Raw genomic sequence first — 18,327 nt, forward strand, 5'->3', positions numbered from 1 at the left:
ACAACATGGGAGCAATGACTGTGAGCAAGTTTTCAAATGGCAACTAGAATAGAACTGTCCAGGGAAATACGTCGACAAGACACTGCCGATTCGCAACTCCGTTGCACTAAGCGCCTGGACAGCAGATATAAGGAATTAGATTCAAGCGGTGCAATAGTGTAAATTAATCAAACACAAAAATGAAAAAATGTTGGCGGCGGTTGGAATGGAAGGACAATGGGAGGGGAGATGACACACAGAACAAGAACAAGAGAATGATTTGAGCCAAGTGGGACCAAGAGTTGCTGCAATAAACAACTGTCGCTGGCACTTTTGATGAGTGTTGGGGTGAGAGTGTCTGATGATACTTATTTCACCAGCTTGGGTCCGACAAATCGACACTAGAGGGGACCCAGAACAAATGGGCTTCACACGGTGGATGGTTGAGCTTGTAATTTTTCTGCTCCTTCCTGAGCTTTTCCTTAGCTGTAACCCCGATCGGGCTAGACTAGTAATTTCGATACTAATTACACTCTAAATGTAGATGTCAGTCTCGGTGAACAGCCTCCAAAATCCAGTAAACTGAAAGTCAATCCAGTGGTCTTATGGATTATCCCACACTTAACCTGCAAGATTGCAGGTGGGCTGACCGTTCCCTTGCTGATTACTGTGCTCTTTACGCCTGAAAGTTCCAGGCCAGCTGTACCAGCTCAGGAGTTACTCCTACTACGTAGTACGTAGGTACTTGGAGGTATGAACGAAAAAAAGGTTTATTTTCTTGAGAATGACTGCAGACGTTGTCGTCATTCATTCCAGGACTAGCAAAACCTGAAGGCGATTACCATATCCTGTGTCGGATAGTAGTAGCAATGTGAAAAGGCATCATCATTACCAGCTGAAAGTAAATGTCGGTATGTAGCTGGCAGAGCCTGAAGAGGGAGTGGGGGCGAGAAATGCTTCCATCGAGCTGTCGGTATTGTCATGGCATTACGCTCAAGCGGTCCAGCCCAACCGTTTTTTGACCTTTGGGGCAGATCCACGATCCACCATACCCAATTAAGAGATTTCTTGTTCAACCAGTCCGAACCCACGGGATTTCTCCTCCGTTTGACTGGTTCAACATTACAAAACTTTATATGGATAGCCAGGCACTCGCAGCTTGCCCGGCACATCTTGTTCGGGCGACCGATAATTTTTTCCAGCTGGGAATCAGACTCGAAGGTGTCAGTCTCCCGGACGTTCTTTCGACCTCCGCCTTCATACTCTCCTCTTCCCTTCTATAGACCTTCTTTTCACTGTTCTTCGCTCAATATCCTTCCCATATTTTTTATGGCATAATTGCAAGCTTCCTCACTGAACAATCGTCTCGGCCTGAATACTTACCCTTAATAATAGGTATGTACTTGCCCGACCCCCACCACTCTTCTTGGTAGCATCGTCTACCCTGAATGAATTTACTTCTGTTGTTCGAATAGGGCTCATTTATTGACTGTTCGAAGCCCCTGTCCGTTTTCGCGCCACTTTAATTGCTACAAAAGAAGAAAATAGCTGGGACTAGACACGAGAATACAGGATGTACGGAACCTCAACAGGTCCGCAGACCGGAATCAATACACCGCGGTCGTCGTCGTCTCTGAGGCCACTCATCTTATCTCACGGATCGCTTGAATTCAATCTTCTTGTCCCAACATCTCTTCACTTCCACTCCTCGCAGCTCAAGAACACCTTCACAGCCTCATTACCAGAGCCCACAGACGAGCTTGCTCAGGATGACGAACCTTCTTCAGTAACAGAGCTTGTGGCTCGATACATCGGCCATGTTGCGCATGAAGTCGAAGAGGGCGAGGATGATGCGCACGGAACCAATCAAGAAGTTCTCAAGATAGCTCTCAATGAATTCGAGCGTGCCTTCATGCGTGGAAATGACGTCCATGCGATCGCAGCCACTCTCCCTGGAATCACAGCCAAAAAGATTCTGGTTGTTGAAGCTTACTATGCCGGCCGAGCAGCCGCTGGTAGACCTACCAAGCCTTACGATTCCGCACTCTTCAGGGCTGCGTCGGATGAGAAGGCGAGTATTTACTCCGTCTTTGGAGGACAGGGGAACATTGAAGAGTACTTTGATGAATTGAGAGAAGTCTATCATACCTACACGTCCTTTGTGGAGGGGCTCATACAGTCATCTGCGGAACTACTACAAAGTCTTTCCCGTGAGCCGGATGCCAACAAACTCTATCCGAAAGGCCTTAATGTTATGCAGTGGCTCCAAGACCCTGACACTCAGCCGGACGTGGATTATCTCGTGTCCGCTCCGGTGAGCTTACCGTTGATCGGGTTAGTTCAGTTAGCGCACTTCGCTGTCACCTGCAAAGTGCTCGGTCGCGAGCCAGGCGAGATTCTTGAGCGGTTGAGTGGGACTACAGGCCATTCTCAAGGCATTGTCACCGCAGCGGCCATTTCATCGGCCACAACCTGGGAGAGCTTTGAGAAGGCCGCCAGGAACGCTTTGAAAATGCTCTTTTGGATTGGTTTGCGAAGCCAACAAGCATATCCTCGAACATCCATTGCTCCGTCCGTGTTGCAGGACTCAATTGAGAATGGCGAAGGAATCCCGACTCCTATGTTGTCAATCCGTGACCTTCCAAGAACCTCCGTCCAGGAGCATATCGACATGACCAACCAACATCTTCCAAGCGACCGTCATATCTCGATTTCACTGGTCAATAGTGCCCGTAACTTTGTTGTTACTGGCCCACCCCTCTCTCTTTACGGTCTCAACCTTCGCCTACGAAAAGTTAAAGCTCCCACAGGCTTGGACCAGAACCGTGTGCCATTCACACAGCGTAAAATACGCTTTGTCAACCGGTTCCTTCCAATCACCGCTCCCTTCCATAGCCAATATCTTTACTCAGCGTTCGACCATATTATGGAGGACCTAGATGACGTGAAAATTCCGCCAAAGTCCCTTACTATCCCCGTCTATGGCACCAAGGATGGTAATGATCTGAGGGAGATCAACGAAGCAAACGTAGTACCTGCGTTGGTTAGAATGATCACGCATGATCCAGTGAATTGGGAACAGACAACCGTTTTCCCGCGTGCCACTCACATCATTGATTTTGGTCCTGGGGGAATCTCAGGTCTTGGTGTACTTACCAACCGCAACAAGGATGGCACAGGGGTTCGTGTGATACTTGCGGGGGCCATGGACGGTACCAACGCTGAAGTCGGGTATAAGCCGGAGCTGTTCGACCGTGATGAACACTCGGTGAAGTATGCCATTGATTGGGTGAAAGAGTACGGACCACGCTTGGCGAAGAATGCGACTGGCCAGACTTTCGTCGACACCAAGATGAGCCGTCTATTGGGTATCCCTCCTGTCATGGTGGCTGGTATGACCCCAACAACTGTTCCGTGGGATTTTGTTGCTGCTACTATGAATGCGGGATACCACGTCGAACTTGCGGGTGGGGGTTATTATAATGCCAAAACCATGACAGAGGCGATCACTAAGATCGAGAAAGCCATTCCTCCGGGTCGTGGTATTACCATCAATCTTATCTACGTTAACCCACGTGCCATGGGCTGGCAGATCCCCCTGATTGGCAAGCTCCGGGCCGATGGCGTGCCAATTGAAGGTCTCACCATCGGTGCTGGTGTCCCTTCCATTGAAGTGGCTAATGAGTACATCGAAACCCTCGGTATCAAGCACATTGCCTTCAAACCAGGCTCGGTGGATGCTATTCAGCAGGTCATCAATATCGCAAAGGCCAATCCCAAATTCCCTGTCATTTTGCAGTGGACTGGTGGCCGCGGAGGGGGCCATCATTCATTTGAAGATTTCCATCAACCTATCCTTCAGATGTATAGTCGTATCAGACGACATGAAAATATCATTCTTGTTGCTGGTAGTGGCTTCGGTGGTTCTGAAGATACATACCCATATATTGCTGGAAACTGGTCATCTCGATTCGGCTATCCCCCAATGCCTTTCGATGGATGTTTGTTCGGCAGTCGCATGATGATCGCCAAAGAAGCGCACACTTCGAAGAACGCCAAGCAGGCCATTGCAGATGCCCCTGGCCTTGACGACCAGGTTTGGGAAGATACTTACAAAGGTGCTGCAGGGGGTGTGGTCACTGTTCTTTCGGAAATGGGAGAACCAATCCACAAATTGGCCACTCGTGGTGTCTTGTTTTGGCACGAGATGGACCAAAAAATCTTCAAGCTCGACAAAACCAAGCGTGTTCCAGAACTCAAAAAGCAGAGAAATTATATCATCAAGAAACTCAATGATGATTTCCAGAAGGTTTGGTTCGGCCGCAATTCCACTGGAGAAACGGTTGACCTAGAAGACATGACATACGCAGAAGTCGTGCATCGCATGGTTGACCTCATGTATGTCAAGCACGAAGGGAGATGGATAGATGATTCTTTGAAAAAGCTAACTGGCGATTTCATCCGTCGAGTTGAGGAACGTTTCACTACAACGGATGGACACACATCACTCCTTCAGAACTACTCGGAGCTCAATGCCCCTTACCCGGCCATTCACAATATCCTTGCGGCCTATCCTGAGGCAGCAATTCAGTTGATCAACGCCCAGGATGTTCAGCACTTCCTTCTGCTGTGCCAGCGTCGCGGCCAGAAGCCTGTACCCTTTGTTCCCTCATTGGATGAAAATTTTGAATACTGGTTCAAGAAGGACTCTCTATGGCAGAGCGAGGATTTGGAGGCAGTTGTAGGACAGGATGTTGAAAGGACCTGTATTCTGCAAGGTCCAATGGCCGCCAAATTTTCGACTGTCATTGATGAGCCGGTTGGGGACATTCTAAACTCCGTTCACCGGGGCCATATCGACAGCCTAGTCAGAGATGTGTACAACGGCGATGAGAACATTATACCGGTAACCGAATACTTTGGAGGACGCTTGGCCGATGTTCACGAGGATGTTGAAACTGACGGCCTTACCATCTCTGAAGACGCCAACAAGATCAGCTACCGGTTGTCCTCGTCTGCAGCGGACCTGCCGGAACTCAATCGCTGGTGCCGCCTTCTCGCAGGCCCCTCATATTCTTGGAGGCACGCTCTTTTCTTGGCGGACGTTTTTGTTCAAGGTCATCGCTTTCAGACTAACCCTCTGAGACGAATCGTTGCGCCCACTCCCGGAATGTATGTAGAAATCCTGAACCCAGAGGATCCCCCGAAGACGGTCATTAGCGTGAGAGAGCCTTATCAATCTGGCAAGCTTGTCAAGACAGTGGACATCAAGTGTAATGAGAAGAGCCAAATCAGCCTTACCCTTTATGAAGGAAGAACTGCTGAAAACGGCGTGGTTCCCCTGACTTTCTTATTCACTTACCACCCTGACACTGGGTATGCGCCCATCAGAGAAGTCATGGACAGTCGCAATGATCGCATCAAAGAGTTCTATTACAGGATCTGGTTTGGAAACAAGGATGTACCGTTTGATACGCCAACAACAGCCACGTTTAGTGGAGGCCATGAAACCATCACATCTCAAGCCGTTGCTGATTTCGTCCATGCCGTGGGTAACACTGGGGAGTCATTCGTTGAACGGCCCGGGAAAGAAGTATTTGCTCCCATGGATTTCGCCATTGTCGCGGGTTGGAAAGCCATCACTAAGCCGATTTTTCCTCGCACCATCGATGGGGATTTGCTTAAGCTAGTGCATTTATCTAACGGGTTCAAGATGGTTCCTGGTGCGCAACCCCTTAAGGTCGGTGACACGCTCGATACTGCGGCTCAGATCAACTCTATCATCAACGAGGATTCCGGGAAGATTGTCGAAGTGTGCGGCACCATCAAGAGAGATGGCGAGCCCGTAATGCATGTCACGAGCCAGTTTCTATACCGCGGAGCATATATGGACTTTGAGAACACCTTCCAGCGCAAGGACGAAGTTCCAATGCAGGTTCACCTGACGTCTAGCCGAGATGTAGCCATTCTCCGATCCAAAGAGTGGTTCCGACTAGATATGGATGATGTCGAACTGTTAGGTCAAACCCTGACCTTCCGTCTACAAAGTCTGATCCGGTTCAAAAACAAGACTGTTTTCAGCCAGGTTCAAACTATGGGGCAAGTTCTTCTCGAACTCCCTACCAAAGAAGTCATCCAGGTCGCATCTGTCGACTATGAAGCGGGCACATCTCATGGCAACCCGGTAATTGATTATCTCCAGCGAAACGGAACCTCCATTGAGCAGCCTGTCTATTTCGAGAACCCCATTCCTCTCAGCGGGAAGACACCATTAGTTCTCCGTGCTCCTGCTTCCAACGAAACTTATGCTAGGGTCTCTGGTGATTACAATCCCATACACGTCTCTCGAGTGTTCTCTAGCTACGCAAACCTGCCGGGTACCATCACTCATGGAATGTACACAAGCGCTGCAGTCCGTAGCCTGGTCGAAACTTGGGCCGCTGAAAACAACATCGGCCGTGTTCGGGGTTTCCATGTATCCCTAGTTGACATGGTCCTTCCCAACGACCTGATCACAGTCAGGCTGCAACATGTTGGTATGATCGCCGGTCGCAAGATCATCAAGGTCGAGGTCAGCAACAAGGAGACGGAGGACAAAGTCCTCTTAGGAGAAGCGGAGGTAGAACAACCAGTCAGTGCATACGTCTTCACTGGGCAAGGATCCCAGGAGCAAGGAATGGGGATGGAACTATATGCCACCAGCTCTGTTGCAAAGGAAGTTTGGGATCGGGCAGACCGCCATTTCATTGAGAACTACGGCTTGTCGATCATCGATATCGTCAAGAATAACCCGAAGGAACTTACAGTCTACTTCGGTGGACCTCGTGGAAAAGCCATTCGACACAACTACATGTCTATGACTTTTGAGACAGTCAATGCCGACGGATCTATTAAATCCGAAAAAATCTTCAAGGAAATAGACGATGACACGGCATCCTACACGTATCGCTCTCCGACGGGGCTCCTTTCCGCCACGCAGTTCACGCAACCCGCATTAACGCTAATGGAGAAAGCAAGTTTCGAAGACATGCGTTCAAAGGGCCTTGTCCAGAGGGACAGCAGCTTTGCTGGCCATTCCTTGGGTGAATATTCAGCCCTTGCTGCCCTTGCTGATGTGATGCCTATAGAAAGTTTGGTCTCGGTTGTCTTCTATCGCGGTTTAACTATGCAAGTTGCTGTAGAACGCGATGAACAAGGTCGCTCGAATTACTCTATGTGCGCTGTAAACCCCAGCAGAATATCCAAGACTTTCAATGAGCAGGCCCTTCAGTATGTGGTCGAAAATATTTCTGAGCAAACAGGCTGGCTCTTGGAAATCGTCAACTACAATGTCGCGAACATGCAATATGTTGCGGCTGGTGATGTAAGTATTTTCTCCGCATTCTCTGATTTGTAAATGGCTATGAAAATCCTAACTATCACATAGCTCCGTGCGCTTGACTGCCTCACCAACCTACTCAACTACCTCAAGGCACAAAACATTGATATTCCGGCTCTTATGCAGAGCATGTCTTTGGAGGATGTCAAGGCTCACCTTGTCAACATTATCCTTGAGTGTGTGAAGCAAACCGAGGCGAAGCCGAAGCCGATCAATTTGGAACGTGGATTTGCTACAATTCCTCTCAAAGGAATAGATGTTCCCTTCCACAGCACCTTTCTTCGCTCCGGTGTGAAGCCGTTTCGATCATTCTTACTCAAGAAGATCAATAAGACTACCATTGATCCAAGCAAACTGATTGGAAAGTACATTCCCAATGTCACGGCGCGGCCGTTTGAGATCACCAAGCAGTACTTTGAGGATGTGTACCGGCTCACGAACTCTCCAAGAATTGCGCACATTTTAGCAAATTGGGAAAAGTATGAAGAAGGGACTGAGAGCCCTTCACGCACCAACCCGACTGCAACAGTTTAAGATTTAAACCCATCTGATTTATGAATTTCTTTCTAAACTTATGGTTTCACTTAGCGCTGATGTTTGTGTGATTGCAATTACCTTCTTGTCTTTATTGGGCATGTACCTTATCCTATGTCTGTATAAGATAGCATTTACTCGGAATGATATCTATAGTCAAATATTACCAGAATATGCAAGTCATCCTTGCACAGCTTAATAAACTTGTTAACATGGTCAATAACGGCTGGGTACTCGGCGGCTCTTAATTTTCAGCTACGGCGTGAGAACCCTACATTATCTAGGGCAGCAGTCACCCGGCATCATAGACCCACCCGCCAAGCAAACGAGCTAAACGAGGGTATTATCAGGCCGCCTTCGAAGATTCCATTCAAAATAAACTGTCAATTTGGTAATTGTTATGTGATGGCGGCAATATAAAGACTCCGGTGCCATCTTACAGCTATGCTTCTCTCCACGGACCCGGTCGTAATAAACGGTCTTCTTTTCCGTAGACGCCAACATCTTTGACAATTGCAATGAACTTTCTATGGTTCTCACGGGACTCGCCAATACGAGGCCGAAAGATTTTAAGTAGGTCGGTGCTCAGTATACCATTCGGAGGAATGGCAGCATGAATCTCGGCAGGACTAGGAAAACTTTGCGTAGTAGACGGGCCTGGTGTCGACACACGATTATGGCCCGTGACATGAGAACCTGAGGTAAGAGTTAATGGCTAATTCCACCCAGGAGATATACTGTTTAAAGCAATATTGAAATGGGTGATACGTGCCTTTGAGGGACTCTGGGCTGCTAGCACGACTTCCCGAGAGATTCCTGCCGGTCACAGAAGTTGGACTACCAGCCCTCGATCTCTGTGGCGTTTCTCCTTGGGATACCACCGACGGAGGGTTGAGTTTCAACTTTTTGGATTTGCCAGATTCGCTTACTTCTCCACCAGATCCGACGGCGCCATCAACATCACTTGCAGAACCAGCACCCGGAAAGGTGCTCCTCACGCGCTTCTTGTTAGTCTGCGCGCAGTTAGTAATAGAACCCGTTTGGGGTGCTAATAAAACACGCACCGGTACAGATGATGCGACAGGGGTCATGGGGCGAGATCCCGGTTGAGTTGAAGATTGCGAGGTCGAGGGTTTGTTCTTCCCTTTCTTACGAGATGTGTCTGTTCCACTCGCGTCCGATACATTGGGCGACCCGAGGCGCTTCCGTGACACGCCAATGGCGGCCTTCTTCGAGGTATCAGAATGCTTCAGGCGACCTGAAGGCGTAGTGTTGCCTTTCGATGGGGTCGCCGGATCCTTTTTGTTCTTTTCCTCCTCGACCTTTCGTTCCTCCTCCTTACTTTTCTCAGCATCTGTCTCGTCGGAGCTCTATATACCCGAGGTTAGATCACTTGTAAATTTCGTGGCCGAGTTATCAACATACCTCTTCGTCTGTATACGGATTGGCATCAGAACCACTGCTGTAATCAAAGTTTTTCTCCCTCTTCTGAAGTGCTTTGCGTACTCCTTTCCCAAGTACTCGTCGAGCTTCTTTCTCCCTTTTCTCTTTTAACTCCTCTTCTTCGTATTCCTTCTCATCCTTCAGGTCAAAAACATTCGCTTTAAGTTGATCCTGTTTTATTCTTTTCTCCGCAGCCTTCGCATCTTCATCTTCATTGAATAAATCGTCATGCTCTTCATCATCCGCAAACCGATCTTCTTCGAAATCCATTTCATCGGCTTCCAGGCCTTCTGTGGCAGGGGTACCTTGCTTTCCAGCGTAAACTTTGCGTTGCTTTGCGAATTGCTCTAGCTCTTTGCGTTGAGCTTGCTCCTGTTGTTTTTCCATGAACCACCTAGGATCTTTTATTTTCTTTGCCATAAACTTCTCCGCCTCCTCAATGGTCAAGGTTTTGAATTGGTTTTTGGCATTAAACCTGTACCACTTTTCCACCGGTATCATCGTCATTTTCCCCGTGCTCTCTAGTATAAAAATTGCGTGGGTTTCCGACAATGCCGCTTCGTAATTTCCGACCCAAACATTTTTGTTATCGAAATCTTCAAGATGCCAAGGCAGGGCCTCTTCATATTTGATCCGAGTTCTAGCAATTTCTTCGGGTGTCATGTCCGTTTTAGAAACTTGTTGTGTTTTCTGCTTGGGAACATTGGTACGTTTCGGTGCGGATCCGATGGATGGCGCAATTTGAGCAAGGTTGTCCGCTCGCTCTTTTTCCCGTGCAGCTTTTCTGGCCTCCATCTCTTCCCGTTCGAGATCATCCACTTGGTTGCTTGTCTCGGAGGATAGCCTTTGTCCACCGGGCCCTTTGTCTGTATGCAATTCATGTATTCGTGACCGAGGATCCCGGCGTTGAAGCCTAACTGGCCTAGTGAACTGAGATTCATCGCGGGGATCTACTACCTTCTTTGAAGCGAATCTTGCAACGTGATGTTTCAACCCTTCTTTAATTGCCCGCTTTGTGATCACAACGGGGTAATCGATATAGGACTGTGATAACAGGGGACCGCTGAACCCATTGGTGGCAAACTCACTTTTTGCTGGGGGTATATTGGGTCTGTCGGGTTGCGCGTTGGAGGGTGCAGGTCGAGTAGGGAATGACCTAAGCTTTTGTCCGTTTCCTGGAGGGCCTTTCGTTGCGGTCTTTCGCTTCGGACGAACAAGCGGGTCGGCTACCCTGGGCCGTCGAATGCGCAAGGGTTGAGTGCCAGACGACCCTGTTGGCATTTGCGGATTCGGATTGTTCGTCGGTGTGGTCATAATGGCTGCTTAGAGCTTTCGAATAGCGACGCCAAGGCGTGCAGCGGTACCTATGAGGTTGCGAGATAAACAGCCGTTTTGAACTTCGTGTTTAGGAAGAACGGTATTCGATATACACCCTTTTCTTGAACGTAATCTGACGGAACAGAAACACCGAAGCTTGAATGAGCGATGAAATGACGCTACTTGCTGCTTATATAAGCCTTTCTCTTGGACCCACTTCACCTTGGCGTGTACACCTTGGTGTACACAGGCCATCCGACCTTTCTGCAAAGCTTACATGAGAGTCACCCCCTACACGTGATACTAAATTCATTAATAATCAATATCAACACAAGTCAAGTTCTNAAAAAATTACTGTAATTCCTTATACAATCTTATATAGAGATAGTATTTAACCCTAACTATTCTAATCTTTATTTCTAATTCCTAATCCCTAATCCCTAATCCTAACCATCCTAACCACCCTGACCACCCTAACTACCCTAATAATGTTAGTAAAATAATGAAAGAGGTGGCTCGAGGTGTAACTTAATCTCAGTTCGGTTGGGAGTCAGGTGATCAAAAACTTGATTATATCAGCGGTTTCGGCTCGAGCGACTAATTTTGAGACCCCGGGTGACCTGGAACCACCACCTTGGCTGGGGTTTGGTCGTTTGAGCCGCATTATTGGATTAAGTCAATGGCACGGCAGCCCAAGGTAGGTGGAATTCTGTACATGATAAATCGTTCAACAGAAATAAAGTGATAATTCATGCAGTATCTGACTAGCTTGATCACTTTGAACTCGTCTTACAATACTATATTTTGTATGATTCTTTTATTCAGCGAAAAGGCGCCAGTAGTGGTTGTTATTCTGTAACTAGTCCGCACTTGGTGCTAGATAATAAGGTTGTTAGAACTCCGTATATACCCACTATATGGGTATTGTACTTTAGCTACCAGTAGGAATTCAAGTTAAAATGAGTGATGCTGAAGGCTAACCCATCTCGAAGTTATAATTCACGGGCTAATCACTTTGATCAACAAAACCACTACCACTACTATCTACTACCGCTGAGGCGGGGACACAGTGTATTATCCAATAAGTACCGTATCAAGGTAGCTGTTCTCTATCAATGGAGATACAAGTCAGACTACTAAAGGTCTGATTGGTGTACAGGCAACTGTTTTGGTTTGATGTATATACAATTGGTTCTATCTGGAAGACCTCAGCTAATCCCCAGATATACATAGGACCAGCGAGGGCGATTCTATATAGTACCAGTAAAATTCAGAATAATTCCACAACTTTCTGGTCGTCATCGTGAGCCTGCGCCGCAGAGGGTTTCCCATCTTCTTCGTCTCGCATAAGAACTTGCACCAATCTGTCACATGCCTCACGGACGCCATCATCATCAACATGAAGATGGCACTCTCGGATTACAGGATAAACACTGACAGCTCTCATTTTCTCGCGTCCTTCCCGGGTAGTTGTCAGCAAAAGCAGTGTTTCAAGATGAGTAACAATTATGCCGCTGTCACTCTCTCTCTGCTTGTCGGGGGGGAGCAGCTGAAGGTCCGGAAGCATGTCGGCAGAATCCTCTTCGGTGTATTCCTCGGGACCCATGATAGGCAAAAGGACATAAGGGAGTAAATTTGCCTCGTCTTCAGAAAAGAGGGTTGGATGGAAAGGTATCTCGAACGCAACATTTTTTATGGTCGATGCGACGCCCCTCCGTCTAACTGCACTCGTATGTTCAGTAAAGACAGTAAGTTTTGTCACGGGCACGACTCCATCGTATTCTTGTCTCGATGTAAAATAGGTGCGCCCTTCCTCCAGCTTCGAGAGATCGGCAAAAAGATACGATAGATAGTTGAAGTCCGAATATTGGTTGAGTGCGCCCTCGGCGCCTTTCACGAAACAATCCATCAACTGGTCCACCGCATACGCAGAACTAGACACAGGCTGGGCGGATCGACGTTTAAGGGAGAACAATTTTTTTATTTTCTCTGATTTCCCGAGATTGGCGAATAGCATGGCGATGTTATCCGCATTTCGCTCCTTGTTATTCTGTCATCAGGCTTGTAAGTAAACTGTGCAGCACCTGGGAATAGAAATGTCCTGAGGCTCGTAGACCATGAGGCAACAAATAATGTGTTGGAGTGGATGATATGAAACATACAGTCACTTTCGCGAGTAGTGTTTCTATGAAAACATCGTCACTGGCAAGGTTATCCAGTACCTCCTGGTCGCCGGAAAGATTGACAAGTATTGTTAAAGCATCACGCGCGATTGGCTGTCAGCCCGTCAGAACATTGCACTTCGCAGAAGCGGGTTTTCCTTTGGATCATAAATTAGAAGAGGTGTGCTCACTGACTGTATAGTCTCGAACAAGGAGCTTCAAATCCCGTATTGGTAGAAGCTGATGACATTTGAAGATCTCCGGCTTCGATGTCGAATATCCTACTAGATTTTCGCATGCTACATAAAGTTATTATTAGTTCAAGCGGCTTCGCGGATTAACTTTACCAATTTGTCTGATCTGAGTATTTCCATGATGAAGAAATTCAACCAGCTGAAAGGGGAGAAATTGATTAGAGACAAGAATCGGGATTGGGAAGGATAGCATCACATCACGCACCTCTTCCAGTTCAGTTTTCATCTCGACCTTTTTTTTTCCCTGTTGCAGAGTGTCGATACTCTGGAATAAGTTCAATGGGGAGTGCTGGATTTATGACTAGCAGAAAATCAGTGCCCGGTTTACGTGAAGTTTGACAGAAGACCACGAAGACTTACCGATTATCGTGTGGTGGGGCTGCTTATCGATAAGCTGTGGAGGGGATTGATCACTCGCTGGACATACTCACGTCACGTTGCCGAAGACTTCAAATTTACAGTAATTTCCAAATATCAGTCTTACCCAACCAAGCTATAATCTGAAGAGGTCCATATGACCGAGTTCTACCTTTTGTGGAGGGTACTTGCACAGGTTGCTGGATGTCTTCTCCTGAAAGGTAATTTTACTCCATTAAATACTAAGATGGCAAACTGACAGCTGAAAACAGCTATTTAACTACCATACATACGCGCCCTCCACTCGATTATCTTTTTGCGCACGAAACGAAACCCTGCAATCTCCAGATTTTCTCCGCGAAACTCTGAAGCTTTTCGCGGGGAATACACAGGTCTCTCTCTTGCCGATTATTTGGATCTATGGCGCGGCCGGCGAATTTCCTAAAGGGTATCTTGTGATCGCACGAAACAGTGGTTATATTATTTTGCCCGTTAACACCGATTGCCTGAACGTAGGAAGCCGAGCTTGGTGATGCTTGAGTTTCAATTGAGTAAATTCGAGGACAGATTTCATAGCGGTTAATAGTTATTCGTGGAATGCTTCGGCTGATGTTCAAAGTAATAGCCACTTGTACTGATGTATTGTTTGTTTCTAACCATTCTCTGGCGTCAAGCGCGAGCCTTCCAGATGACTCTGAAAGACCGATCTCAAGAACTGTTGTGAGTGGTGTATTCTGGATAGATAGTGCTTAGCATTCATCTGCTTCTTTTTTCCAATCACCAATTTGAATAGTTGTACTGCCGAGTTCGTCAATCTCATCCTGTAGTTGCATTGCGATGATTTCGTCATGAATGCAAGAAAAAAAAGGCTCGAGATGCAGCCACATGTGCACGATTAGGCATGATTTTGACGATGAGAATTTGTGTTGCAATATTATAGGAGAGTCGAGCAAACTTGCTTATTCAAGAGCTGTCATCACTTAACTTCGAGTGTTCTTTAGATGGAACATTTGGAAAAAAAAAAAAAAAGAAACTCTTCGCGTGTCTTGTCATTATTGAGAGAAATGTGACGGTCGTCGATTTTTTTTGTAAGATTTCGCGAACTGCTGAATGGTTGTTGCTCAATACTTTCCGAAAGCTTCTCAAAAGGATTCAAAGATGTTGTTGGAACAGTGATCTCTAAAGGCTCAGATTCTGTCGAGCCATCATACAAATCACCAGGTTCACAGGCTCCATTATTGCGAGAGTCAGTCATAGATTATGGTAAGTAGTCTCAATCTGATTGAGGGCAGTTGTGACTTGTGAGGAAGGTACTGGAGTGGGAACTGATTACTGTCGGTGTGTCGCAAGATGGTGATCTCAGTGTAGGTCTTGAAGTTGAAGTTATTGGAATTTATATTAACGGGATCTGAGAAGCAGAGCTAAGCTATTCAGGTTAGATTAATATAAAACTAATATATAATAATATTAATATTAAATAAATAAAATAAATAATAGTAGTAGTATTCTTAGTAGTAATAGCTATACTATAATAATGGAGTTAAATAAGATAATCTATATTCTTATAAATATATATATATATTAACTCTAATAGGGAATAGAAAATAATATAGATACAAAATAATAATTAATAATAGTAATAATAGATTTTTTTTGATTATTTTTAAATATCCTTTATAATTTTTAATAATATTCTTTATATTATTATATGTTGAACATGGTGGAAGATTGTCACGGCCCAGGCGCTGCTAGTTATGAGACCTAGCCCTAGCCCTGGCACGTGCCATGCTAGTGTCTACTAGATATATATTCTAGCTATATAGCTAGTATTCTAAGTCTTATACTTGGTCTTCTTTAAAAATTAACTTATTATTTTAATTAGTTCTTATACTAAGACTAAATATTCTAACTTAAATAACTTAACTAATTTAATTTTCTTACTAAAATACTAGAACTTACTAGATTAATAATATAAGAATTTTAGTGATTATATAGTAAAGTATATAGATTCTTTACTCTATTAAATCTTTGACTAGAATCCTTTATTCTATTAGAACTTATAACTAGAATCTTTATTTTAATAATTATAGATTAAAACTCCTTTAGAAAATATAGAAATACTAATATTAAAGTTATAATAGTTATAGAACTTTTATTAAAGTATATTTATAACTAATTATTTTTCTTAGACTTAATATCCTATAAGTAGTCTATATTATTAGTTTTAATTAAATAATTAATTATATAGGGATAATCCATACTAGACTATAATTCTAATATTTTAATCTATAATTTTAAAGTACTCTAGGACTCTTCTATTAAATATTTATTTTTAAAAGATTTATTAATCTGCAAAGCTATTATTAAATCCCACTAGTATATCTAGCTTTATAAAATTACTATTAATAATAATCTTAAAGAGATAAAGAAAATTTTTATTAAGTATAATTATATTATTCACTAAAAAAATAAAAATAAAACTAATTAACTATATCTACTAAAAAAATTTATTTTTAAAAAAAATATAACTAGTCTTTATTTATTAAATAAAGAATCTAGGCTCTAGAAAATTAAATAATTTATTATTTAATAAAGATATAAATCCTATAGTAAGTTATAGTAAATCTAGACTCTAGACTTTAAAGATTCTTTATCTCTAAAAAAGATTTCTAAAGTACTAATCTTAAACTATAGTATATTCTAATAATTAATACTATTATTAATTAGTATCCCTAGAGCTTTTATCTAAATCATTATTTTAAGAATAAAAATATTAATAAGTATAGGCCCTGGAGATATATTATTAATACTAAATTTAAAAATAACTATTCTTTATATTTTATTAAATATTAAAAAATCTGCTATATCTTATTCTATATAAATAAACTAATATTTAATAGTATATAAACTATTATTCTTTTATAACTTAACTAAGATCTTTACTAATTTAATAAAGAAAGTTAAATACCATATATATATATTTATTATCTAGAGAATATTATATATTATAACTTATAATTAATTACCTAAGAAATAACTAAATTAAGAATTATATATTATTATTATTTATAAATATTATAGCTAAGAGTCTTATATACTAGAAAAAGAGTAGATTAAGAAATTTAAAACTAGTTTTAACTAGTATCTTACAAATAATATCTATATTAAAGAGTATGATTCCCCGGGCTAGTACTTGGTAGTATTGATATCCCTGATATATATAGAGATATCAATACCCGAGAAGTCCTATCTCAGGTAGTCTAATAAAGGAATATTAGAGAAGATCTATTATTAGATAATCCTATTATTAATAGTTTAGCTTTATTATATATAGGAAGCTTAGGAAGCTATAGTTAAAATAATAAGAATATTAAGAAATAAGTCTTTAGACTATACTCTAATATTTTAATAATATTAATATTTACTAAATTTTAGGATATTATTATATCTAGTAGTATATCTTTAATTTTACTAGTAATTTTAGAGAAAGAAAATAAGTAGACTAAACTCTTTAAAAATTATAATAATAATAGATCTACTTATAAAAAATTTTACATGCCCCTGAATTATAAAAGAAAACAAATAAATAGATATTTTAGAAGATATAAGAATAATATCTTAAGAATAATAATCCTAATAAATTAAAAATAATAATCCTAATAAATTAAAAATATTAATTATAATAATTATAATAATATTATATAAATCACTAATAAAACTTTAATAATAATTTTAATAATTATAATCTTAATACTCCCTTAGCTTACTAGAACTAAAATATTATAATAATATAGAATCTTATGATTAAATAAAATATCTATATTCCAGTCTTAGTCTAAGTCTTAGGATAGTAAAACTAATCCTAGTAGAAGAATAGGAATAGGCTAAGAAAAATAAGGAATTAATAATAATAATAGAAGAAAACTCTTATAGCTCTAAGAGAATAATAAAATAATATTATAGTTATACTATAGAAAGTACTATAAAAATATTAATAAAAATAATAGCTCTAAGCTATAAAAGAATATCTAAATTAGAATTATAAAATTTATCTAAAATTATTAGATATAAGAAAATCCTTAAGATATATTAGATAGATTATTAATAATATTATAAGAAAATAGCTCTAATTAATAAAGAAATATTTTAAAATTAAATATACTCTAGTAAAAAAGAATCTCTTAGATATTTAGAAGATTTACTATATTAAAGACCTTTTTAATAGAGTAGTAAAAACTATATAGTAAGCCTGAAATAAAAAAAATAGGATAATAGAATTGAATCTATTAATATATAAGAAAAATTCTAATAATAGATTCTAGAAAACTTTAAGAAGCTTCTTAATAAAAATAAAAAATAGAAATACTTTATTAATTATATTTAAGAAAGTAGTGGTATAGTAAATTATAATAGCTAATTTTTAAATATAACTAAATTAAACTCTCTTTACTTAAATATCTTATAATTTAATACTTTAAAATAGGAGCTAAGCCTGCTCTTTAAATTTAATTTATAAAGAATCTTAATTACTCTATAAGATTTAAGAAGTTAGTATAGAGATTCAGCTAGTATAAATAAAATAATATTATTATAAAATATTAGTAAACTATTAACTACTATTGATTAAATTAATACTATAGATCTAAGTATACTTACTATATAATCTAATTAATTAAGAAAAGAATGTCTGGAATAGCAAGTATAATACTTAAGAAATAAAATATATTTCTAGTATAGTAAAAAAAGATACTTAAAATCTATATATTATTAATAGATTTATAGTAAATAAATTAAGTTAAAAGACTTAGAAAAAAAATAAGACTACTAGATAAGAAAGAACTAATAATATAAATAGTAAAGATTAACTGGAATAAAAGTTTAGAAGTTAAGAAGTCTAGATATA

At 41.6% G+C, this 18,327-nt stretch overlaps 4 protein-coding genes across 4 annotated transcripts; 1 reads left to right on the forward strand and 3 right to left on the reverse strand.

Moving 5' to 3' along the window:
* Window positions 1-1,552: 1,552 nt before the first annotated feature.
* On the forward strand, window positions 1,553-7,891 carry ASPSYDRAFT_163521 (tetrafunctional fatty acid synthase subunit FAS1; the record flags this gene model as incomplete). Its single annotated transcript, XM_040843171.1, has 2 exons — window positions 1,553-7,342; window positions 7,406-7,891. The coding sequence occupies 2 exons, from the start codon at window positions 1,553-1,555 to the stop codon at window positions 7,889-7,891; spliced, it is 6,276 nt and encodes a 2,091-aa protein (XP_040696805.1).
* Window positions 7,892-8,148: 257 nt separating this feature from the next.
* On the reverse strand, window positions 8,149-10,819 carry ASPSYDRAFT_51663 (transcription factor IIF subunit TFG1). The gene is made up of 4 exons (XM_040848337.1): window positions 9,317-10,819; window positions 8,956-9,261; window positions 8,664-8,904; window positions 8,149-8,587 (listed from the first exon to the last, which is right to left on the reverse strand). The coding sequence occupies exons 1-4, from the start codon at window positions 10,646-10,648 to the stop codon at window positions 8,334-8,336; spliced, it is 2,133 nt and encodes a 710-aa protein (XP_040696806.1). The 5' UTR covers window positions 10,649-10,819; the 3' UTR covers window positions 8,149-8,333.
* A 1,102-nt stretch (window positions 10,820-11,921) lies between these two features.
* On the reverse strand, window positions 11,922-13,293 carry ASPSYDRAFT_62621 (protein HGH1; the record flags this gene model as incomplete). The annotated part of the gene is made up of 5 exons (XM_040850147.1): window positions 11,922-12,701; window positions 12,814-12,927; window positions 13,009-13,112; window positions 13,161-13,206; window positions 13,273-13,293. 5 exons carry the CDS (start codon window positions 13,291-13,293, stop codon window positions 11,922-11,924), a joined length of 1,065 nt encoding a protein of 354 aa, XP_040696807.1.
* A 929-nt stretch (window positions 13,294-14,222) lies between these two features.
* On the reverse strand, window positions 14,223-14,821 carry ASPSYDRAFT_51666 (uncharacterized protein). The gene has a single exon (XM_040848338.1). The coding sequence runs from the start codon at window positions 14,677-14,679 to the stop codon at window positions 14,422-14,424; it is 258 nt and encodes an 85-aa protein (XP_040696808.1). The 5' UTR covers window positions 14,680-14,821; the 3' UTR covers window positions 14,223-14,421.
* Between the last annotated feature and the right edge of the window lie 3,506 nt (window positions 14,822-18,327).

This window comes from Aspergillus sydowii (assembly GCF_001890705.1).
Source record: "Aspergillus sydowii CBS 593.65 unplaced genomic scaffold ASPSYscaffold_18, whole genome shotgun sequence".
NCBI lineage: Eukaryota > Fungi > Ascomycota > Eurotiomycetes > Eurotiales > Aspergillaceae > Aspergillus > Aspergillus sydowii.